Below are 25,428 nucleotides of genomic sequence, written 5' to 3' on the forward strand. Positions count from 1 at the left end.
TTGCTGTTAGGCTGGGAGAGATGGCACCCTACCTCACCCACCCCGATCAATCAGGTTTCGTTAGATTGTGTCAGACTTCAGACGCTACCGGCAGAATGCTCAATATTATCCACATAGCCAAGCAGTCCCAAAAGCTTTCTCTGCTACTTACACTGGATACGGAGAAGGCGTTCGATAGGATCCATTGGACTTATCTGGCGCAAACCCTGTCAGCCTTCGGCTTCCAGGGTCCTATGTACTCTGCAATCATGGCCCTTTATACCTCACCCTCTGGAGAGGTCCTCTCGGCAGAAGCACTATCTGATCCCATTTCCCATTACTAACGGAACTCAACAGGGGTGCCCTCTCTCAAAGCTGATTTTTGTGTTCTTAATGGAACCCCTTGCCATCTACGTGAGATCCCACCAAGCTATCACAGGTCATTCTGTCCAGGATTATTATTATTATTGATTCATATAGCGCCAGCAGTTTACGCATCACTTTACAATATTAGAGGGAGACAGTACATTTACAATAAAATACAAGAGGATTAAGAGAGCCCTGCTCAGAAGAGCTTACAATCTAATGTCTCACATACTATAAAGTTTATTCACAGACGATGTGGTACTCAATTGTTACTAATTCTACAAAATCCCTCGCAGCTGTTCACCATGCTTTTTCCCTATTCAATGAGGTTTCTTACTACAAAGTGAATGACACAAAGTCACTAATACTACCACTGGGTGTCCTAGACACACAGGCTTCGCTGTGGCGACATTATCCTAACCAGTGGTCGGAGGTTGGTATAACATACTTGGGCATTACCTTGACCCCTGACCCCACCCCCATGACCTCCTCAAAGCCAATTACACTCCGTTCTTAGACTCCCTGCAATCAAAACTATGAGATATGGCAAAGACAGCTGTCTTGGTCAGGGAGGTTGGCATCGTTCAAGATGATGCTTCTCCCGCAACTCCTGTACTTATTCGGCACCCTTCCAATACCTGACCCCGCCTCCTTCACTAAAGCACATACTCTTAAATCACTACCTGTGGCAGGGCAGGAGGGCGCGTTGTGCCTTCAGCAAATTAATCCCTACTAGGTGTGCAGGTGATGTAGGATATGTCCTCCTCAAAGACTACTATATGGTCACAATCCTAGCCCAGGCAAGAGCTTGGTTTGTTCCACATGTTGACAATCGTTGGGTGACTATTGAGGCAACCCTAGAACCCGGAGGGAACCTCCTGAACTATTTCCTGGCGCACAAATACGCCTCAGGTACGTCACTCCACTTATCCCCGACTATACTAGCCACTACTTCGGCATGGGAAGCCCTGGTACTACACCGGACTGCATCCGTCCCCCAGACGCCCCCTTACCTCTCCATTTCTGCCCTAGTGGTGGCCATCCCAGATCTAGGCGTCTATGTGGAAATCCAGGGGTGTAGCACTCGAATGACCTCATGGTGGGACCGGCGGTGAAAACTTTCCGTTCCCTCCAACTTGAGTACGACCTCCCCCTCAAGTAACACTTCACCTACATCATAATCCGGCAAAACCAGGATCAGTCATCATTTGGGGGGGGGGGGACTTCAATTATCCCGACATTAACTGGGAAGAGGGGACTACACACTCACAGAAGGCCCGTCTATTCATGGAAACCTTACAGGATAACTACTACATGTCACAGTTGGTGGATTCCACTACTAGAGAAAATGCAGTCCTGGATCAATTGATCACTAACGATCCAGACCTAATCTTGGAGGTGGTAGTCCAGAACAACCTGGGCTCTAGCGATCACAGGATGATCACATTTAGCGTAAATAATATAACAAGGCAAATGGGGAACATAAGAACCCTAAACTTCACAAGGGCAAACTTTCCAAAAATGTGCTCAATGATGGAAAGGGTAAACTGGGACCAAACCCTGGGAACACTGACCACGGAAGAACAATGGGAATGCTTTAGGAACATATTAAACAAATGCATCTTGCAGTGCATTCCTATGGGAAATAAATTTAGAAGAGACAAAGCCAAACCTGGCTGGCTAAACCATAATGTTAAAAAACGTATTAGGGGGAAAAAAATGGCATTCAAGAAATATAAATCAGAGGGCACAGTAGTGGCTTTCGAGCAATACAAGGAGGCAAATAAGAAAATTAAATACAAAATCAAAATGGCTAAAATCAACTTTGAGAGACAACTAGTGGAGGATAGTAAAAGAATCCAAAGAAATTCTTTATCAACAGCAAAAAAGCTAGAGCAGAGCATATTGCACACATAATTAACGATGATGGGAGGATGGTTACAGAGGACACTGAAAAAGCAACCGTGCTAAACGTTTTTTTTTCTCGTCAGTCTTTACACAGGAAAAGGAGGGGTACACTGACCAGGACTATATGGTTAGTAGTAATACACAGGACTTGCCGCTATGGCTAACAGAGGGTAAAAATCAGGGAAAGGCGGGATAAAACAGAAATAAATCACCAGGCCCGGATGGCGTACATCCGAGAGTGCCCAAAGAACTCAGTAAGATTATATCTAGACCACTGTTCCTGATATTTGCTGACAGGATTATGACAGGAAATGTATCAGGGGATTGGAGGAAAGCTAACGTGATACCGATATTCAAAAAAGGGCAGAGGCATGTCCCGGGAAATTATAGGCCTGTTAGTCAGGAAAACTTCTGGAGGGGAGAAGGGACTATATCGTCGAGTTTGCTAAAGACAACAACATCAGCAGCAGTAATCAGCACGGGTTTTACAAATTATTGCCAAACCAATCTCTTAACATTCTATGAGGAGGTGAGCTGTGAGCTAGATAGGGGGAGACCAGTGGATGTGGTGTACCTGGATTTCACTAAGGCGTTTGATACAGTTCCCCACAAGCGCTTAATTTATAAAATAAGGTCTGCAGGCATCAACCGCAGGGTTTGCTCTTGGATACAGAACTGGCTAAAAGGGCGTGTCCAAAGGGTGGTAATAAACAGCGCATACTCAGACTGGTCTGAGGTAGTAAGCGGGGTCCCCCCAAGGCTCAGTCCTGGGACCAACCTTGTTCAATTTATTCATAAACAGCATTGAGGAAGGGATCAGTAGTTCTATATCAGTTTTTGCAGAGGACGCAAAATTGGGCAGGGCAATAGTTGCACAGCATGAAGCAGAGATTCTACAGAATGACCTGGACAAAATAACGGAGTGGGAAACAACATGGCAAATGAGGTTTAATGTGGAGAAGTGTAACGTTTTGCACTTGGGAACTAAAAACATAAAAGCACAATACACGTTAGGGGAGGAACCCTTGGGGGAAATCAAAAATGGAGAAAGATCTGGGAAACTTGGTAAAGGATAGACTAGGCAATAGCATGCAATGTCAAGCGGCGGCTGCCAAAGCCAGCAGAATGCTGGCATTCATAAAGGAAGGGATGTATTCCAGAGATAAAACTATAATCCTTCCACTTTATAAAACTCTGGTCCGACCACATCTGGAGTATTCTGTCCAGTTCTGGTCGCCAGTCCTCAGGAGGGATGTATTGAAGCTGGAGAGAGTCCAGAGAAGGGCAACTAAACTAATTAGGGGATTGGAGGACCTTAATTATGAAGAGTGCCTGCAATCGCTTGATTTATTCTCCCTGGAGAAAAGACACCTGAGAGGGGACATGATTGCAATTTATAAAATATCTCAATGGTGATCTCGACATAGAAAAAAAAAAGTTATTCAATCGGAGAAATTGCATGAGGACTTGAGGGCATACAATGCGATTAGATAAGTGTTTAACCTCAGGCAACGTGGGGGGTTCTTTACTGTTAGGGCTACAAGATTGTGGAATTCTCTACCACAAGAGGTGGTTTCTAAGGGAAGTATGGTGGCTTTCAAAAGACTCTGAGACGTACATCTCAAAGATCAGAACATTCAGGGGTATGTGAGAGGAGTACGGCCACACACACCTACACAGGTTGAACTGGATGGACTATTGTTTTTATTCAACCTCACCTACTATGTAACTATGTAAAATACACTACTTCTTATGCAAAGCTAAAATACCAGCCTTCCGTCCATCCCCTGGCATTTAACGCAATATCTCACATCTTCTATCCCTAAGGTTAAATGTATCACCCTGTTTTAGAACTTTCTCAATCACAAAACCACTTTCTCCAAGACTACTTCCTTTACCCAATGAGAAAAAGACTTTGGCAATTCCTTCCAAATCTCCCAATGGCAAAAAGCTCTCACTTTTGTTTAAAGCCACTAGATCTACTGGACTCTGGGAACTGACCCATAAAATAACTCTCAAATGGTACCTCACATCTATACGGATTGCTAAATTTAACCCACAGGCCTCTCCGCAATGCTGGTGACACTGTGGACAGGCTGGTACACTGATCCACATGCTGTGAAGCTGCCTTAAACTTAGCGCATTTTGGGACGATACCTCCAAGACCCTTAAGCTCAAAGTCCCGCTAACGCCTGCCCTTGCGCTATGCTCCCTAGGGATAGAGTGCATACCCCCTCATCTTAGGACGGTACTCCTAAATGTCTTACTATTAGCCCACCTAACCATCTGTCACTGGAAAGGGGACGATCCTCCAACACTCCATGAAGCCCTGGGTACTATACACACATGCTTCATATGAGCTTATGTTCTCCTCAGTTATAAACACCACCAAGTGAGTAAACTTTGGGAACCATGGACCTCAAGTTACCCTAACAGTCTAATGCCTGCATTTCACCCCTCCCACACCCCCTTTCTTTATTGTTCTCTCCCCTTTTTCTCTTTTCTACCTGACAACAGTTTGAAGTAATTATCCTACTTTTTCTGACATGAATGCATTATTAATGGAGCGGTAACCCCATTTGGCTGCCGCTGTTCCCCGCCCTTCCTTCCCCCTGGCCGTGTTGAGAGACTGGGGGGGGGGGGGGGTGGAGGGGAGGGCTCTGTGGACCAAGGGGTCCCGTGCCTCAGGTGACATGAACAATTTTTTCTGTTTATCTTGTATATGTCCTCTGCACAACTGTTTTTGTGTTGGGTTACGCACTTACCTGCGTTTCATGCAAGGTTTTTCTATGTTCTACGTTCTTTGTTTGTACCTTGAAAAATACTAATAAAAATGTATAGAACTTCAATTCCAGGTTGCAACTTTTTTTTTTTTTTTTTGGCCAGGCAGGGTTTGTACATTTGCATACATATGGTGACTTAACATATCTGTCAGGATTATTGGGGGATTAAATAAGAAAAAAAATGCATTTAAAAAGCCATGCATGGGGGGTGTGGCCGGCAAGTGATGTGAGTGGACGTGTCCTGCAGTAGCTCCGCTGGAATCCTGAATATTCTCCTGTCTATCTCAGCCATCCTGTGCTCGATCTACCTGTAACTCTCGGGCTACCCTCTACACATCCTCTGCCTACCTTCTGTGCAGCCATTTCCATCCCAACGGATGTCCAATCGCGGCACGAACTCCCGGTCGGTGGTGGATCCTGGCGGCGGCGACCCGCTCGGCGAAGGAGAAGCAGAGGGAAGCCGCGCAGCGCCTGTTCGCGAAACCCCAAGGTAAAGACCCTGCTCCCCTTTCCTGTCTGGCTGATGTGGGGGGATGTGAATATGGCATTGGGGGATTCGGTGGATGGCAGGCCCTCCTTGTTGCTAGACTCTGGGCCTTCGGCCTACCATGAGGTGGGAGCGGTGCTGCGGCCTACTTCCCCTACCCTGGCCCTTGACTCTGAGCCCACCTTGCGGGATATCCTTTTGGCGGTCACTACTGGCAACGCCAACATTGCTAGATTAGCCGGGGAAGTACAAGGCATGAAGTTAGAACTGTCCCTGGTGCGCCAGGACATGCAGAAGCTGTGGGATCGCATGGCGGCATTGGAGGGCCGGGTCAGCACCATAGAAGATAAGAGGCAGCCATTGCAGCGGGATGTTCAGTTTCTTCATACTCTTACTACTGCTAACACGGCTAGACTAGAGGACATGGAGAATCGCCTGCGCAGGAATGTGAGGGCGGTGGGGGTCAATGAAAAGGTGGAGGGGAAACACCCTGTGGATTTTATTGAAGCATGGCTTCTGAACACCTTTGGAAAGGATTCCTTTTCCCCTATGTTTGCCGCGGAGCGGGCCCATAGGGTCCCTGCCAGACCTCCTCCTCCGGGCGCCCCCCCCCCCCCAGACCCTCTCTCTTCAAGATGCTTAACTATAAAGACTGCAATGTCATCCTGAATAAAGCTAGAACCACTGCTGATCTTTGTGGACAACGCCAGAGTACCTCTGTACCCTGAGTTTTCTGCTGAAGTGCAACGCAGGAGAGCTAAATTTTTGGATAACAAGAAGAGACTGTGCAAGTTGAATGTGCCCTATTTTATGCTTTATCCTGCTAAATTGAAGGTTGTGGCGAATGGCTCTACCCAATTATTTGCCACTCCCAAGGCCGCTGTGAACTGGCTAGACAGGGAGGGACGTAATCTGGCCTGGCAGGTACCCCCTTGAGTTTGGGGGCACTGTTCACCTTTATTGGCTTTGAGTTTCAGTCTACTGTAAGGAGCGCTGACAGTCCCTTTTCAAGTCTCTGTTCTACAGTCTGAGTTTTACCCCCCATAGGGGTGCTACGTTTGGGTTAACCGCTCGGCTGAGCGAGACTGTCGTGTCCCCCCCCCAAGGTTACTTGTATGTGGTTCCTTTGCATACTGTGCCCTTATCCTGTTGTCCTGCGTGGACACATTGGCTCCGTGGACTGGAGAGTGTTTTGCTACTGGGCCCTGTCGGCCCCCTTGAATTTGTCCTTCACTTTGATGCTTCCCCCCCGCCCCCCTCTATTTCATGTTTTTTTTTTTTTTTCCAGGTGAGACCTTTCCTGCCTAGGACTCTTGCGGCTGTAGATGGCTGGCGTGGACCGCATTACCCTTTCCATCTACCTATGTGCTCCGTGCACGTACTCCTGTGGACTCTGTTCTTGTGGACTCTGTTCTTGTGGACTCTGTTCTTGTGGACTCTGTTCTTGTGGACTCTGTTCTTGTGGACTCTGTTCTTGTGGACTCTGTTCTTGTGGACTCTGTTCTTGTGGACTCTGTTCTTGTGGACTCTGTTCTTGTGGACTCTGTTCTTGTGGACTCTGTTCTTGTGGACTCTGTTCTTGTGGACTCTGTTCTTGTGGACTCTGTTCTTGTGGACTCTGAATGGCTGTGGGGAGTGGTATGTCCGGTGGTTTGGAAGGTTTTTGATGTTGAGCTTATATTATGATTTTGCTACCTCATGGAGCTCTGAAGGCTTAATGCTTTATGTCATGGAGTGTCCGGGGCTTGGCTGATGGGGTCAAACGTAAAGCGGTTTTTGCATATCTTAGGAAGCTTAAACCTACAATTGTCTGTCTGCAGGAGACCCACCTTTGTATGCGCTACCACGCACCTGTTACACTCTCGAGCATATCATGTTCAATATCATTCTGTCCACTCCTCTTATTCTCGGGGAGTGAGCATGTTGGTGTCCAGGGAAGTGACTTTTGCATGTCTGCGCAGCAGGGTGGATGATATGGGGAGTTATGTCTTTATTGTGCAAACTTAATGGTTTTCTCTGCATTTTAGCTGCTGTCTATGTCCCTCCACCCTTCTCCCACGAGGTTCTCCGCCTGTTGGCGCAATTTATGGCACCCCACCCTGATACTCCTGTGCTGGCCTTGGGTGACTAACAATTGTCTTGACCTGGCGCTTGACAAATTTCACTCCTCTCATCAAGGACCCACCCCTAAGTTTTTATTGGAGTTGGGCCTCAGATGTTTGGAGCGACAGACATGCCACCACTAGGTGTTATTCCTGTTATTCGGCCAATCGTGGCGGGTTGTCACGCATTGATCTGGCCCAGGGGGATGACTCTATGAGGCCTTGGGTGTCTGATTTGGCGTACAAACCCCGCCTAGTGTCTGACCATTTCCCGCTCTGGGTTAAATTTTTGGTTTCCGGGATCGGGGGTTCGTCAGCTGTGGCGGGTGAATCCGTTCTGGCTGACGCTGTTCCCTGAACCGGATCCGATTGTCCCGGCCTTGGAGGACTTCCTTGCTGTCAATCAGGGTTCCACCTCCCCTGCAGTGGTATGGGACGCCCTGAAGGCCTTTTTGCGTGGTCAACTTATCAAAGGGATTACTGTGGTTAAATGTAACTCTGCACAGTGGGAGGACACGGTACGTGGTGAAATTAAACGTAGGGAGGAAGCTGTGATAGCCTCACCTTCTCCCTCCACGCACAAAGCCTGGTTAGAGGCCCAGGCCCTGTATAACTTGGTGGTACTTTCAGCAGCTGAGAAGAAACGGTATTTCTTGCAACAAACATACATTGAGGAGGGCGAAAATATGGGGCATATGCTCGCCAGGTCTAAACAGGACCCTGGCTCGTGGCGGAGATCGTCTCTCCCTCAGGGGGGGTGGTCTCCTCCACATCACAGGTACTTGACGGCTTTAGGCATTTTTATGCTGATTTGTATCAGTCCCGGTGCGGGGGGGCGGGAGCAGCCTTGGCCTCATTTTTGGACGGGTGTTCCCTACCTCAGCTTCGGCCGCAGGATAGGTTGTCCCTTGGTGCTCCTGTTACTATGGCTGAGCTTATGGATGCCTTGGGACAGGCACCCAACAATAAGGCACCGGGAGTGGATGGCCTTCCGGTGGAGGTTTATTCTAGGTATGGGCGAGTGCTTCTGCCGGTTCTTCTCTCTACTATGCAGGATATTATGCAGACAGGGGTCCTGCCAGATTTCATGAGCGAAGCCATTATTATTGTTTTGCCCAAGCCAGGGAAGGACCCTAGATACCCTGACTCATACAGACCGATCTCCCTGTTGATCACTATCAAAACTTTTTGCCCGTATTCTTGCCAACCGACTTTCGAAGGTCATTACCTCCATCATTCACCCTGACTAGTCCGGATTTATTCCGGGCAGATCCATGACGATTAACATACGACGGCTTTATCCTAATTTGCAACTTCCAGTGGATAATCCGGGTAACAGAGCCATATTGTCATTAGATGCGGCCAAAGCATTTGATAGTGTCGAGTGGCTGTACCCGTGGGGGGTTCTCTCACGCTTTGGACTGGGAGATGACTTCATTAGTTGGGTGAGGGCGTTGTACTCGATGCCACGAGCACGGGTCAGAGTGAATGGAGAACTGTCTTCCCTGTACAGAGGCACCTGTGGTGGGTTTTCGGAGGGGTAAACTGGAGGAAAAGGTGTCCCTATATGCGGATGATACCCTTCTGTATCTGGGAGACACTGAAGGTTCTCTTAATGCGCTTATGGTTCTTTTTGCAAAATTTGGCTCCTTCTCAGGCTTCTCTATTAACTGGGACAAGTCCATACTAATGCCCCTAGACCCCATACCCAATCCTTCTCAACCAGCCCTGGGTCGCCTGCGGGTTGCAGACCCTTAGATATTTGGGGGTGATGGTCTCCCCGGATTCGGCTCAGTACTTGCGTTTGTACCTGCTCCCTCTTCTAGACAAGCAACGCACTAAGGGTAAAAGTTGGTGTAAGCTGCCGCTGTCAGTGGTGGGTAGAGTCAATAAAAATGATTTGGGCCCCGCAGCTACTGTATATTTTTCATAATTCTCCAATGTGGATCCCAGTATCCTGGTTTAAGCGGGTGGAGTCCCAGTTTTGTGACCTTGTCTGGAGGAGGCAGCAGCCACGTATTAAATTGTCTACCCTTCAGTACCCCAAGGATAAAGGTGGACTGGCAGTCCCTCATCCGTGGATGTACTTTCTTGCTGCTCAGTTACAACACTTCGCGGGGTGGGGAGACCAGCTCTCGAAAGACCCGCAGTCGTTGCTTTTGACCAATTCCAGACAACCTCTCTCAGCGGCGTCCCTCCTGGTGATGGACCTTCCCTCATTGCCGAGCCGTGCTCCCATGGCCATCCTGCTGTGTCGCTTGTGGCGAGAATTGCGTGTGTTGTTGCAATTGGACGGATTTTTTGACTTTACGCCATTATGGGACAACCCAACCTTTTCGGAGGTTGCTGGGTTGCAAGACTCTCTGGGGTGGCAGGATAGGGGTATACGGTACATGGCTCAATTGTTTGTGGGCTCTGTGCTTAAGCCATTTGTGGAATCAGGCCTTGGAGGTCCTTCACTCGGTGTCTGTTGGGTTCCCACAAGCTCTCCCAGCTCTTTATTCTCCACAGGACATATCGTACCCCTGTTATCCTGCATAAGTGGGGTAGAAGGGACACGCCTTTGTGCCTCAAATGTGATTCCCACAGGGGAGATTTCATACACATGCTGTGGTGCTGCCCGAAATTGGTTAGGTATGGGACTCAGGTCACACAATGCATTTCACAAGTTGCCCATGCACCTATACCGGTTGACCCTCTGGTGTGTCTGTTGGGCATACTGGATCCGGAACCGTTTACCCCTGGTGCTTATATCATGGTGCATAGGTTATTGTATTTGACTAGAAAACTGATTGCTAATTATTGGATGAGTCCAACGATTCCTACGTGGCGCAGTGGGTGACACGAGTCACGAGTCAATTATATCCTGTTGAGGGAGCAGTTGGCGTACCGTCATCGTAATGCAGTCAAAAAGTTTCATAAGATCTGGCAGGATTGGTTGGACTGCCCGGGGTTAGCGCCTGCACAGCTGCTTATGTTTTGTATTCTGCAGGTATAGATTTGTGGTAGACATCCCGGCTGTGTTGGGGTTTCTCTCACCTGAACCTCTTTTTTCCCTTGCTCCTTCCCTCTCCCTTTCCCCTCCTTTCTCTTTCACCCCGCTATGCCCATTCTCGCTCTCTCTTCTTGTCTTTTACTTTTCTGGGAACTGGACTCCTCCGTGCATTTGTTATGGTGGAGACCCGTTCCTGGGACCTCTCTACCTCCTGGATTTTGACATGGGTATGATGACTACACGGGTATGGTGCTCTCGGGGTGTGTCACTTTTTATATTGCCGATGTGGAGCTGTTTTTTCCCTTATTTATGCCGAACCCTGTTTATCCTGGTATGCTGCTGCATTGGTTTATGTTTATATCAGCCAATAGGGGTTCGGTTTTCTTTACCACCTTGATACCACTATGATTATTGATGTTTCTGTACTACTATAAAGGGAGAGAAAAAAATTCCTGCGCTAAGTTAAATAAATGACAGTGTATTCGATATGAATTATGTGAGCAGCTAGCACCAAAATCAACTAACAGTGATCAATAACCAAAATCTTTACAAAAAGTGCAGCGCTAAAGTAATTTGAATAATAATGTGGCAAGTGGAGAACCACAAAAAAAACATATACAATATAAGCAAAATAGTGTCCAAAATACTGAATAAAGTCCCAAAACAGAAATGCAAATGAAAATGAATCCGCATGCAAGGTGTTGAGGAGAACAATCCTTTTCAGTGACACCCAGGGAAAAGTGGAGGATGGGGACACCTCTGTGCACAAGTATCACAAGCAGCTTACCAGAACTCCTTGGCTACTCAATTTAATGAGACAGCCTCTCCCAGCAAGATGTTATACCAATGTCACCAGCGGTTGTCAAGCTCCAATGCTTCATAATCACTCCATCATATAAGCATGAGTATATAAAAAGAATAAAAGCCCATAGCGTAATTCCGTAACATATAAAATCCAATTTATTAAAAGAATACTACTCACAGTGAGAAGGTAAAAAACAGGTACATAGAACAGTGCGGCGTCCCGCAATTGTCCAAAACAGCATCAAGCAATGTAAAGCAGCCGGCTCCGTAAGGGGGCGTGTGGACTTTGCATCTGGAGTCGCCAACGTTTCGTCATCAAAAGACTTCGTCTGGGCGTGACTCCAGACACAACTCACACGCCATTTGTACCCCCACATCTAGGTGAGTGACAACCTCGTCCACCAATGATGAAGCAGCGTGGAGACAAAGGTTGTATACATCCAACAATGATGGCCGACAACCCGGAAGTGTAAGCAGTGTCATCACATCTGCCAATGGTAACCACCAACCCGGAAGCGGAAGTAGTATCATCACATGATCTCACTCAATAGGAAGTGATAGACTACCCTGCACTCCATTCCTCTCTATGGTAGCTTAGTGCAAACTAACCACTGCGGGCTATATCATGCACCCACCACTAGAGACAGTATACCTCGCTCATGATTAAAAACTATAAGAAAATAGGGAGGAGTACAGTGTATTAATCACAAAGATTGAGGAGAATTACACAATTTAAAAATACCTATATTGAAACATAATACTTATTTAAGCACTATGTATTTCATAAAACTTTACACATCGTTATTCATAGATTGGGCTAATATGAACACACATCCTGTTGTGAATAAATAAAACGCCATCTTGTGGCCAAAAATGTGTGAAACATCTAATAAGAAAAATGATGAAAAGGTGAAAAAACAGTGAAAAATTACTAAAAACTTTAAAAATTTATACAAAAAAGGCTGTTGGTGAAAACAGTGTAATATTAAGAATATATTAAAAAATGAAATTAATATTTAATCATATGAAAGAAAAATATATATATATATATATATATATATATATATAAAAATATATATCTAAAAATATATACATGAAAGGTGTATATGAAGTAGTGCATGTGAATGAACACATGTATGGAAAAAAGTATCCATAAACATATTATTCTTAATAAATGATGAAAATTCTGAATGAATCACCAAGCATCATACTATAAAGTGTGTCGTGCTAATAAAAAATTATATTAGCAGGATGTGTGTCCTATAACAATCCCAAATCTATACCAAACATATATTTATCACAGTTGTCATCATCACAAATGTTAAATAAAAATAATAAAAGGTTAAAAATATTAAAAATCAACTGTTATTAATAAAAGAGTTTACATCCCATTCCACATTCAACCCATGAGGGACATAAGTCTTTAAAAAATAGATCCAACGGGTTTCCATCCTTGATATCTCTCGTCTTATGTTGGATCCTCTCCAGTGAGGTGAGAACTTATCTATCCCTATAAACAATGTGTTTTTAGGGTTCTTGTGGTGGCACTGGTCATAGTGCTTAGACACACTATGACCAGGGAAACCTTTCCTAATGTTTCCCACATGCTCCCCTAGCCTGATCTGTAATTTCCTCGTTGTTCGTCCAACATATTGCTGACCACACTTACATTGCAGCATGTAGACAACATTGGTGGACGCACAGGTAATGAAAGAATCAATCTTATATTCACGTCCTGTGGAAGAGGATGTAAATCTTTCAATTTTTCTCCCCTTAAAAGAGTTGAGAGAACAGATCTGACATCTGTGGCAAGGGTAAAAACCTTTAAAATCACCAAAAAATGAGGGTTGAATGGGTCTCTCAATAACATTTTGAGCTATTTTATGTCTTAGGGAGGGGACTCCCCTAAAAATAACTTTGGGGTGTTCAGATAAAATAGGGCCCAGAATGCGGTCATTTTTTAAGACCGGCCAATGTTTTTTTAATAATGTTTTTGATTAAGAAATGTTGGGTGGAGTAGGAGGTGACAAAAGAGTTTTTGAAGCTCTGGTTGTCATTCCCTTTCAGACTCGGGCGTAGTAGAGACAACCTGTCAATGGCAGCTGTGTCCCTAATGGTCGCGTCCAATTGGGTAGCATCATACCCCTTCTCCACAAATTTTATTTTGAGAGTGTTAGCTTGTTGTAAAAAATCTTCTTGTCGGGTACAGTTTCTGCGTAATCGCAGAAATTGTCCTTTGGGAACAGCGTTAAGCCATGACTGATGATGACAGCTGTCATGAGGAATAAAGCTGTTCCGATCCGTTTTCTTGAAGTGAGTGGTGGTGGTAATTCTATCACCCTGTGCTACCAAATTCAAGTCAAGAAATGTAATATGGGTGGAGCTACTGGTATGGTCCAATTTAATGCCCCTATCATTGGTGTTCAGCCTGGAAATGAAGGAGTCCAGCGAGGGGGTATCGCCATCCCATAGGAGGAGGATGTCATCGATGTATCGCCGCCACAGTATTAGCTGCGGCGGTCGATTGACAAAGACGACATCCTCCTCCCACTTGGCCATAAACAAATTCGCTAGGCTGGGGGCAAATTTAGCCCCCATCGCGACTCCTCTATTCTGTAGATAATAGGTGTTGTTGAACCAGAACAGATTATGAGACATGGCAAATTTAATAATGTCAATTATGAATGTCCTTTGTTCACAGGGTAAGGAGCTCCACAGATCCAAATAGTGCTGTACAGCTTCTAATCCCTGTCCATGATCAATTATGGTGTACAGCGACGCCACGTCCGCTGTGGCCATAATATACCCTTCTTTCCAAGAAATGTCTTGTAGAAGATTCAGGACGTGAGTAGTATCTTTAAGATAAGACGTGATCTGTTTGACAAGTGGTTGTAAGAACTCAACTGCGTATTTGCCTATTCGGGAACAGAGGGAATCTATCCCGCTAATTATGGGACGTCCCGGAGGTTTAGCAGGGTTCTTATGGACTTTGGGTAAAAAATAAATAATTGGCAAACGGGGCGCAGAGGGTATTAAAAACAATTTTTCTTTTTTATTAATAATTCCCTCTCCATGGGCCCTATCCACTAGGGATTGCAACTCCTTTTTGTACTTGGGAGTAGGGTTAGAAGCAAGGACTTTGTATGTGTCTCTACTGTGGCGGCGATACATCGATGACATCCTCCTCCTATGGGATGGCGATACCCCCTCGCTGGACTCCTTCATTTCCAGGCTGAACACCAATGATAGGGGCATTAAATTGGACCATACCAGTAGCTCCACCCATATTACATTTCTTGACTTGAATTTGGTAGCACAGGGTGATAGAATTACCACCACCACTCACTTCAAGAAAACGGATCGGAACAGCTTTATTCCTCATGACAGCTGTCATCATCAGTCATGGCTTAACGCTGTTCCCAAAGGACAATTTCTGCGATTACGCAGAAACTGTACCCGACAAGAAGATTTTTTACAACAAGCTAACACTCTCAAAATAAAATTTGTGGAGAAGGGGTATGATGCTACCCAATTGGACGCGACCATTAGGGACACAGCTGCCATTGACAGGTTGTCTCTACTACGCCCGAGTCTGAAAGGGAATGACAACCAGAGCTTCAAAAACTCTTTTGTCACCTCCTACTCCACCCAACATTTCTTAATCAAAAACATTATTAAAAAAACATTGGCCGGTCTTAAAAAATGACCGCATTCTGGGCCCTATTTTATCTGAACACCCCAAAGTTATTTTTAGGGGAGTCCCCTCCCTAAGACATAAAATAGCTCAAAATGTTATTGAGAGACCCATTCAACCCTCATTTTTTGGTGATTTTAAAGGTTTTTACCCTTGCCACAGATGTCAGATCTGTTCTCTCAACTCTTTTAAGGGGAGAAAAATTGAAAGATTTACATCCTCTTCCACAGGACGTGAATATAAGATTGATTCTTTCATTACCTGTGCGTCCACCAATGTTGTCTACATGCTGCAATGTAAGTGTGGTCAGCAATATGTTGGACGAACAACGAGGAAATTACAGATCAGGCTAGGGGAGCATGTGGGAAACATTAGGAAAGGTTTCCCTGGTCATAGTGTGTCTAAGCACTATGACCAGTGCCACCACAAGAACCCTAAAAACACATTGTTTATAGGGATAGATAAGTTCTCACCTCACTGGAGAGGATCCAACATAAGACGAGAGATATCAAGGATGGAAACCCGTTGGATCTATTTTTTAAAGACTTATGTCCCTCATGGGTTGAATGTGGAATGGGATGTAAACTCTTTTATTAATAACAGTTGATTTTTAATATTTTTAACCTTTTATTATTTTTATTTAACATTTGTGATGACAACTGTGATAAATATATGTTTGGTATAGATTTGGGATTGTTATAGGACACACATCCTGCTAATATAATTTTTTATTAGCACGACACACTTTATAGTATGATGCTTGGTGATTCATTCAGAATTTTCATCATTTATTAAGAATAATATGTTTATGGATACTTTTTTCCATACATGTGTTCATTCACATGCACTACTTCATATACACCTTTCATGTATATATTTTTAGATATATATTTTTATATATATATATATATATTTTTCTTTCATATGATTAAATATTAATTTCATTTTTTAATATATTCTTAATATTACACTGTTTTCACCAACAGCCTTTGTATAAATTTTTAAAGTTTTTAGTAATTTTTCACTGTTTTTTCACCTTTTCATCATTTTTCTTATTAGATGTTTCACACATTTTTGGCCACAAGATGGCGTTTTATTTATTCACAACAGGATGTGTGTTCATATTAGCCCAATCTATGAATAACGATGTGTAAAGTTTTATGAAATACATAGTGCTTAAATAAGTATTATGTTTCAATATAGGTATTTTTAAATTGTGTAATTCTCCTCAATCTTTGTGATTAATACACTGTACTCCTCCCTATTTTCTTATAGTTTTTAATCATGAGCGAGGTATACTGTCTCTAGTGGTGGGTGCATGATATAGCCCGCAGTGGTTAGTTTGCACTAAGCTACCATAGAGAGGAATGGAGTGCAGGGTAGTCTATCACTTCCTATTGAGTGAGATCATGTGATGATACTACTTCCGCTTCCGGGTTGGTGGTTACCATTGGCAGATGTGATGACACTGCTTACACTTCCGGGTTGTCGGCCATCATTGTTGGATGTATACAACCTTTGTCTCCACGCTGCTTCATCATTGGTGGACGAGGTTGTCACTCACCTAGATGTGGGGGTACAAATGGCGTGTGAGTTGTGTCTGGAGTCACGCCCAGACGAAGTCTTTTGATGACGAAATGTTGGCGACTCCAGATGCAAAGTCCACACGCCCCCTTACGGAGCCGGCTGCTTTACATTGCTTGATGCTGTTTTGGACAATTGCGGGACGCCGCACTGTTCTATGTACCTGTTTTTTACCTTCTCACTGTGAGTAGTATTCTTTTAATAAATTGGATTTTATATGTTACGGAATTACGCTATGGGCTTTTATTCTTTTTATATACTCATGCTTATATGATGGAGTGATTATGAAGCATTGGAGCTTGACAACCGCTGGTGACATTGGTATAACATCTTGCTGGGAGAGGCTGTCTCATTAAATTGAGTAGCCAAGGAGTTCTGGTAAGCTGCTTGTGATACTTGTGCACAGAGGTGTCCCCATCCTCCACTTTTCCCTGGGTGTCACTGAAAAGGATTGTTCTCCTCAACACCTTGCATGCGGATTCATTTTCATTTGCATTTCTGTTTTGGGACTTTATTCAGTATTTTGGACACTATTTTGCTTATATTGTATATGTTTTTTTTGTGGTTCTCCACTTGCCACATTATTATTCAAATTACTTTAGCGCTGCACTTTTTGTAAAGTTTCTGTACTACTGTAAGATTTTTTCTTCTGACCAGAGATGTGACCCCCTGCGAGGGTGCGGTGTTTCTCGAATTATTGCATGTACCTGATTGTCATTGCTATGCATGTTTCCACCTGTTACCCTTCCCTTTTTTTCTGTTTTCAATAAACACCTTTTGGATTTAAAAAAAAAAGCCATGTATATTCCGTCTTATATATATATATATATATATATATATAGATTTTGAACAGTGCAGCATCCATTTTGTTAGGAGTTCATGGAAAGTTAATTTTCTTTTACAAAATGCCTTACAGAGTCTTGAAATTTTCAACAGATATCTTTGTATTTCTTTTAAATCGTAAATAAGTGGTACATGGACATCTCATCAGATAAGGGCCATTTTAGCCAAACACCAACAGTCAGTGATGGCCAGTCTCGCTTGTAATCTTATCTGTATTTGAACAATGGACAATAGTCCAGTGTATTCTATTAGGTCCATTTAAACTCATACATTATATCGCGTGTAAGAAAATATGAGTAATAATTGTACGTATATGTATACATACATATTTAGAAACGCTCTGTATACCATATTTTGGGTTTATATTTTTACACATAATAATCTTAGACTAAGCTAAATACCAATTACCTCATTTTAGAGAAGTTTGTGTTTACGTTTTTATGGCCATATAGATCTTCCAATCTAGACGCAATGTCTGACAGCATATGACAAGGTCAAATAATTTAAGGCTTTTCACTAGCCAAGAGGTCGGGATAGGTCATCAGATAATGGTATTATTATTCTATATACCGAATCTAATAAGCAATATGATACTGCCCCCTTTGGAGATACTACTAAATGCAGTGTTAAAAATAATATCTTTATAAATGGTGTTACCAGATCCAATTCCTGCCAAGATATGTGATGGAGATATTAGATGGACATCTATATGTATGTACTGAGTGTATGGACAAGTTTTAAGTTGTGTTTATGAATATTCTTAAATATAAAAGAAATTATCCTTTAATTTTAATATCCGAAATATTGGGTTATTAGGAGAGGTGTTGCCAATGACATCACCAGCTAATGGATAAGATATCCTAACCAATGGGGATAATGTTCCTCCTTTTGGGTTTTAACTTATGGTAATTTTAATGGTCCTTTGTTCAATACCATATAAAAAGGAGAACCCAGACGTGAGACACATTACTGACAACATGCATTACACCTACAACACACATGCTACTCACACCCATCTATATACTCATCTATACATACTCCATCTTGCTCCATCATTTATCTGAAACTTTGAGGGACGCCAAAAGAAACTCCTCCCTAACTGGCCACCATTTTAAGAAGGCAGCCATTTAAGGACTCAGGTAACGACCATTTAAGCTAGCAGCCATCTTAAGTGTGGTAAATATACCTTGCTGTTTATTTATTATTTACCATTGTTTACTTCCTTCCTTATATGTTTTACATTGCATATTTAAGGGTAATACAATTACAATCCCAGCCGTGTAAACCATGGTAGATTTTTCTTTAAAAAGCTGATTTTTGTTTTTATACATTTTTATTAATATCAGATTCAGCGCAATATTAGCGATTTTAGTCTCCTGTGTTGCATAGCTTATTCTCGCTCCATCTGCAGTGGAGTGACACTCGGCTGCACAATTCACAGACATTTGTGGTCTGATTATATAGAACACTTACCTATGGTTTATGCTATACCTGGAGAAAAAGGTAATCTTGTTTTATTTTACTTTCATTATTGAGCTACATATCACATTGCATTTATCATTTTAAGTTTGGATTTTATGTAAAGTTATCTGTGTTACCTGAAGTTTAATCATTTATTGTGAATACATGTCTTGTGAATAAATATTCTTAAAATAAATATATATATATATATATATATATATATATATATATATATATATATATATATATATATATATATATATATATATATATATACTCCTTACTGTAGCCTGCTTTCATAAGACTGGTATATGCTTTTAAAAAGAAACTGATTAAAACTAATTTGTTACATATTGATTTGTGGAAATAAGTTTCTCCTACCTTACAGATCTTTGCCTATTTACATAAATAGACACTGTTCTATTCAGAGCAGTATAAATATTCTGACATATCACAGAGAAACATTGCTTTATGAACCTGACAGCAGTAAAGAATGAAGAGTCTACAAATTTTCAAAACCATAAAAACAAAAGTTCTATTACTTTTAAAAAAAACTTACAGAAGATTCCACAGTAGAAGGTAAAATGCCTAAAAGAGATGAAACTCTGCGGCCAATACCAGATAGCATGCTTTGTCCTTGCTGAAGGAATCGCTGGTGGATTTTTCCAGAGGAATCTGGCTCTAATCGAGCATGCCGATTGCCTTCTGATGATATAATGAAATTGCCGGCCTGTAAAGGAGAAAAAAAAATAAAAATATCACACACCCCCCATCGACAGCAAAAGTACATATTTAAAGCTATTAACCACTTAAGCCCCGGAGGATTTGGCTGCTAAAGGACCAGACCCCTTTTTTCAACTTGGCACTTCGTGACTTTAACTGATAATTGCTCGGTCATGCAATGCTGTACCTAAACAAAATTTACGTCCTTTTTTTCCCACAAACAGAGCTTTCTTTTGGTGGCGTTTGATCACCTCTGCGCTTTTTATTTTTTGCGATATTAATAAAAAAAGGAGCGAAAATTTTGCAAAAAAATGACATTTTCAACTTTGTCTTTTAAAAAATATCCAATATACTCAATTTATGTCATTTTTTTTGGCCAAAATATATTTAGCTACATGTCTTTGACAAAAAAAAAAAAATCAATGAGCGTATTTTTATTGGTTTGCGCAAAAGTTATAGCGTCTACAAACTATGGTGTAAATACTAAAATTTACGAAGTTTTAATTTCTGACTGCCTATCTCATTTCATGAAGTGCTAAAATGGTGGGGCAGTACAAAACCCCCCCAAACTACCACTTTTTGGAAAGTAGACATCCTAAGGAATGTTCTGAGAGGCATGTTGAGCTCATTGAATATTTTATTTTTTTGTCACAGGTGTTTGAAAAATGACTAAATTTTTTTTTTTTTTTTTTACACAAAGTTGTCATTGAAATGATATATTGCTCACACATGCCATGGGTATATGTGTAATTACACCCCAAAATATATTCTGCTGCTTCTCCTGAGTACAGGGATACCACATATGTGAGACTTTTTGGGAGCGTAGCTGTGTACGGGAGCCGGAAAACAAATCACCACCATCAGAATTTCAAAGGGCGTACATTTTTCATTGCATTTTCTCACTACCTATAACGGTTTAGGAGGCCCTGAAATGTCAAGATACCACAAAACCCCCCCAAATGACCCCATTTTGGAAAGTAGACACCCCAAGCTGTTTGCTGAGAGGCATGGTGAGTCCATGGAATATTTTATATTTTGCCACAAGTTTCGGGAAAATTACAATTTTTTTTTTTAATTTTTTTTTTTTTACACAACGTTGTCACTAAAAGATAAATTTCTCACACATGACATGGGTATATGTGGAATGACACCCGAAAATACATTCTGCCGCTTCTCCTGAGTATGGGGATGCCCCATGTGTGAGACTTTTTGGGAGCCTAGCTGTGTACAGGACCGCGAAAACCAATCAACACTCTCAGGTTTTCTAATGGCGTAAATTGTTCATGTCACCTCTGCACTACCTGTCGCAGTTTCGGAGGCCCTAAAATTCCAAGATAGCACAAAACCCCCCCAAATGACCCCATTTTGGAAAGTAGACACCCCAAGCTATTTGCTGAGAGGCATGGTGAGTCCATGGAATATTTTATATTTTGCCACAAGTTCCGGGATATATATATATATATATATATATATATATATATATATATTTTTTTTTTTTTTACACATAGCTGTCAGTAAATGATATATTGCTCACACATGCCATGGGTATATGTGAAATGACACCCCAAAATACATTCTGCTGCTTTTCCTGAGTACAGGGATACCCCATGTGTGAGACTTTTTTGCAGTCTAGCCGAGTACAGGACCCCGAAAACCAACCTCCACTTTCAGGCTTTCCAAAGGCGTAAATTGTTGATTTCACTCCTGACTACCTATCACAGTTTCGGAGGCCCTAAAATTCCAAGATAGCACAAAACCCCCCCAAATGACCCCATTTTGGAAAGTAGACACCCCAAGCTGTTTGCTGAGAGGCATGGTGAGTCCATGGAATATTTTATATTTTGCCACAAGTTCCGGGAAATATATATATATATATATATATATATATATATATATATATTTTTTTTTTTTTACACAAAGCTGTCAGTAAATGATATATTGCTCACACATGCCATGGGTATATGTGAAATGACACCCCAAAATACATTCTGCTGCTTCTCCTGAGTACAGGGATACCCCATGTGTGAGACTTTTTTGCAGTCTAGCCGAGTACAGGACCCCGAAAACCAACCTCCACTTTCAGGCTTTCCAAGGGTGTAAATTGTTGATTTCACTCCTGACTACCTATCACAGTTTCGGAGGCCCTAAAATTCCAAGATAGCACAAAACCCCCCCAAATGACCCCATTTTGGAAAGTAGACACCCTGAGCTATTTGCAGAGAGGCATGTTGAGTGTTTTGCAGATCTCACTTTTTGTCACAAAGTTTTGGAAATTGAAAAAAAGAGGAAAAAAAAAGCATTTTCCTGTTTTTTCTTCATTTTCCAAAAAAAATGAGAGCTGCAAAATACTCACCATGCCTCTCAGCAAATAGATTGGAGTGTCTACTTTGCAAAATGGGGTCATTTGGGGGGGTTTTGTGCCATCTTGGCCTTTTATGGACTTCAAAAGTGTGATAGGTAGTAAGGAGTGAGATCAACAATTTACGCCCTTAGAAAGCCAGAAGGTGCAGATTGGTTTTCCGGGTCCTGTACGCGGCTAGACTGGCAAAAAGTCTCACACATGGGGTATCCCTGTACTCAGGAGAAGCAGCAGAATGTATTTTGGGGTGTCATTTCACATATACCCATGGCATGCGTGAGCATTATATCATTTACTGACAACTTTGTGTTAAAAAAAAAAAAAAAAAATTATTTTCCCGAAACTTGTGGCAAAATATAAACTATTCCATGGACTCACCATGCTTCTCAGCCAATAGCTTGGAGTGTCTACTTTGCAAAATGGGGTCATTTGGGGGGGTTTTGTGCTATCTTGAAATTTCAGGGCCTCTGAAACTGTGACGGGTAGTCAGGGGTAAAATCAGCAATTTACGCCATTAGAAAACCTGAAGATGTGGATTGGTTTTCGGGGGCACGTACACAGCTACGCTGCCAAAAAGTCTCACACATGGGGTATCCCTGTACTCAGGAGAAGCAGCAGAATGTATTTTGGGGTGTCATTTCACATATACACATGGCATGTGTGAGCAATATATCATTTAGTGACAACTTTCTGTAAAAAAACAATAAAAAAAAAAAGAAATAATAATTTTCCCGACACTTGTAGCAAAATATAAAATATTCCATGGACTCACCATGCCTCTCAGCAAATAGCTTTGGGTGTCTACTTTTCAAAAAGGGGTCATTTGGGGGGTGTTTGAACTGTCCCGGCATTTTATGCTCAATCATATCCACACATCACCCACTCTTCTAACCACTTGAAAACCAAGCCTTTTCTGTGCCTTTTTGTTTACATGAAAAAATATATTTTTTTTTACTAGAAAATTACTTTGAACCCCCAAACATTATATATTTCTTTAAAGCAGAGGCCCTATAGAATAAAATGGGGGATGTTGCAATTTTTTTTGTCACACGGTATTTGCGCACAGATTTTCCAAACGCAATTTTTGCGAAAAAAATACATTTTTTTTAAATTTATTGCACAAATACACTATATAATTCCAATTTTTTTGGTAAAATTTAAAAGATGATCTTATGCCGAGTTCATAGACACCTGACATGACATGCTTTAAAAATTGCGCACGCCTGCGCAGCGGCAACAACGTACGTACATTTTTAAAAACTTTAAAAGTCTCTACAGGTTACCACTTTAAGACTTACAGAGGAGGTCTACTGCAAAAATTACTGCACTCGATCTGGCGATCGCGGCGATACCTCACATGCATGCTGAAATTGCGGTTTACATATGACACTAGACCAACGCTTGCGTGTGCCATTGCGCGCAAGCACAGGGGGAAAGGGGGGGGGCTCAATTTTTTTTTTTTTTTTTGCTTTTTTATGTTATTTTGACACCTTTCCTTTAATTTTTTTTTTTAAATCATTTTTATTGTTATCACAGTGAATTTAGATATCCCCTATGATAGCAATCGGTAGTGACAGGTACTCTTTTTTAAAAAAATTGGGGTCTTTTATACTCTAGATCTCTCCTCTGACCTTAATGTATCTGACCACGCCAAAATTGGTGTGATAAAATACTTTCCCAATTTCCCAATGGCCCTGTTTATTTCTGGCGAAAAAAGTCATGAAATGCTCGTAGCCTCCGGCATCTTAGGCCATAGAGATGATTGGAGCCATTCTAATCTTCAATTAGCTCTATGGTTAGATAACTGAACCACCGGCTGCACTCTCGGGTTAACCGGTGGGACAGGAGAGCCCGAGAAAAACCACGGAAGGCTGCGGAAGGCAGCGGTGGGGGGGGGGGGGGAGACCCCTCCCACTGCATGTAAAAGCAGTCTAGCGGCCAATTACCTGCTAGGATTGCTTTTACATGTTAGCCGACCGCTGGCTGTAAAAAACGATACCAAGATGATGCCTAAATCTGCAGGCATCATCCTGGTACAACCACTCAAAGTCCAGCAACGTACCAGTACATTGCTGGTCCTTGTTTGGCATATAGGTTTTTTTTTTTCATGCAGCCTGTGGGCTGAACGGAAAAAAAGAGAACCTATCAGAAATCAGCACAGGAATAATGCGTAGTATTACTCATCATTAACCGCCCAAACAACCACCCACTGAATTTAATGATGGGTATACACGGCACTATCCACGTATACCAAAATAAGATTTTAACTGCAGTGCTGAAATCAGAAAATCACCACAGCTGCTATCAGCAAAGGTATATATGCTGAGCGCAAACGCTGTTTGTGTCCGAATATATAAAATCAATGCGTGGTAGCCGACAATTACCTGCAAGAGAAACAGGTCACAAAAGAATGAAAAAACAAACAAAGGACATTGAAAAAAGTATAGTAGGAAGGAGTAGAAGGACATATAAAATTACTGACACCACAACAGTTTTTGGATCCTTTTATTTTACTTTCTAACTGTTCCTTTATTTCTTGATTTGGGAGGGAGTGCGATCTTCTGCGATCTTCTCTTCCAGCTTGGGTCTCTCAAAATGTCGATGGACATCCAACATCCTTCGAGACCCTGTGTTTGTGTGCCCTACACTGTGTCGTGCTGTACCCTACACTAATACTCCACTAGTGTATGGTAGCGCTCAAAACATTCCCCGATGCAGAGACCAGGTTGGTCAGGACATTTGGGACAATAATAACGGGTGTCACGCCTAAATCCGCGCCTGCTACAGACACGACATCGTCTTTGGGGTCGTATTTGGGTAGGGGTACTCGGGAGGGCATAAGGAAAATGCCTCTCATGCAGCCGGCTCACTGCATCTGGAAGGGGAAGTTGGGCAGGCATGCCTCCTGGGTACAGGTAGGCAAGGATGACCGCTTCCTGGAATTCCCGGAAGGGTCCAGTTCGTCCTGACGCCCTGTATAGGACAAAGGCGTTCAGCATAGCCAATTGGAAAAGGTAAACAGACACTTTTTTGTACCAGCGTCTGGCTTTACGGGCAACTAAATACGGCGCCAAAAGCTGGTCGTTAAGGTCCACCCCTCCCATGTTAAGGTTATATTCGTGGACACAGAGGGGTTTCTCCATAACGCCAGTTGCCGTAGGGATTTGGACTGTCGTGTCTGCGTGAAGGGAGGACAGACCATAAACATCCCGTGTATCCTTCCACTTCACCGCAAGCAATTTGTCCGTTTTCAAGCAGGCTCTCGCCCCCCGACTAAGACGGGAATTTACAAGCCGTTGGGGGAAGCCCCGGCGATTAGGTCGCACGGTGCCACATGCGC

At 42.6% G+C, this 25,428-nt stretch overlaps 1 protein-coding gene across 2 annotated transcripts in view; it reads right to left on the bottom strand.

Moving 5' to 3' along the window:
* Positions 1–25,428, bottom strand: part of NUP133 (nucleoporin 133) — an 899,557-nt gene that overhangs the window by 757,018 nt on the left and 117,111 nt on the right. For both annotated transcript variants that reach the window (XM_082249111.1, XM_082249110.1), the window contains exon 5: positions 19,566–19,736. In XM_082249111.1, the coding sequence (XP_082105237.1) occupies positions 19,566–19,736 (171 nt within the window). The remainder of the gene's footprint in view (positions 1–19,565; positions 19,737–25,428) is intronic.

The sequence above is a fragment of the Pelophylax lessonae genome (genome assembly GCF_965119305.1).
Source record: "Pelophylax lessonae genome assembly, chromosome: 3".
In the NCBI taxonomy this organism is placed as follows: Eukaryota; Metazoa; Chordata; class Amphibia; order Anura; family Ranidae; genus Pelophylax; species Pelophylax lessonae.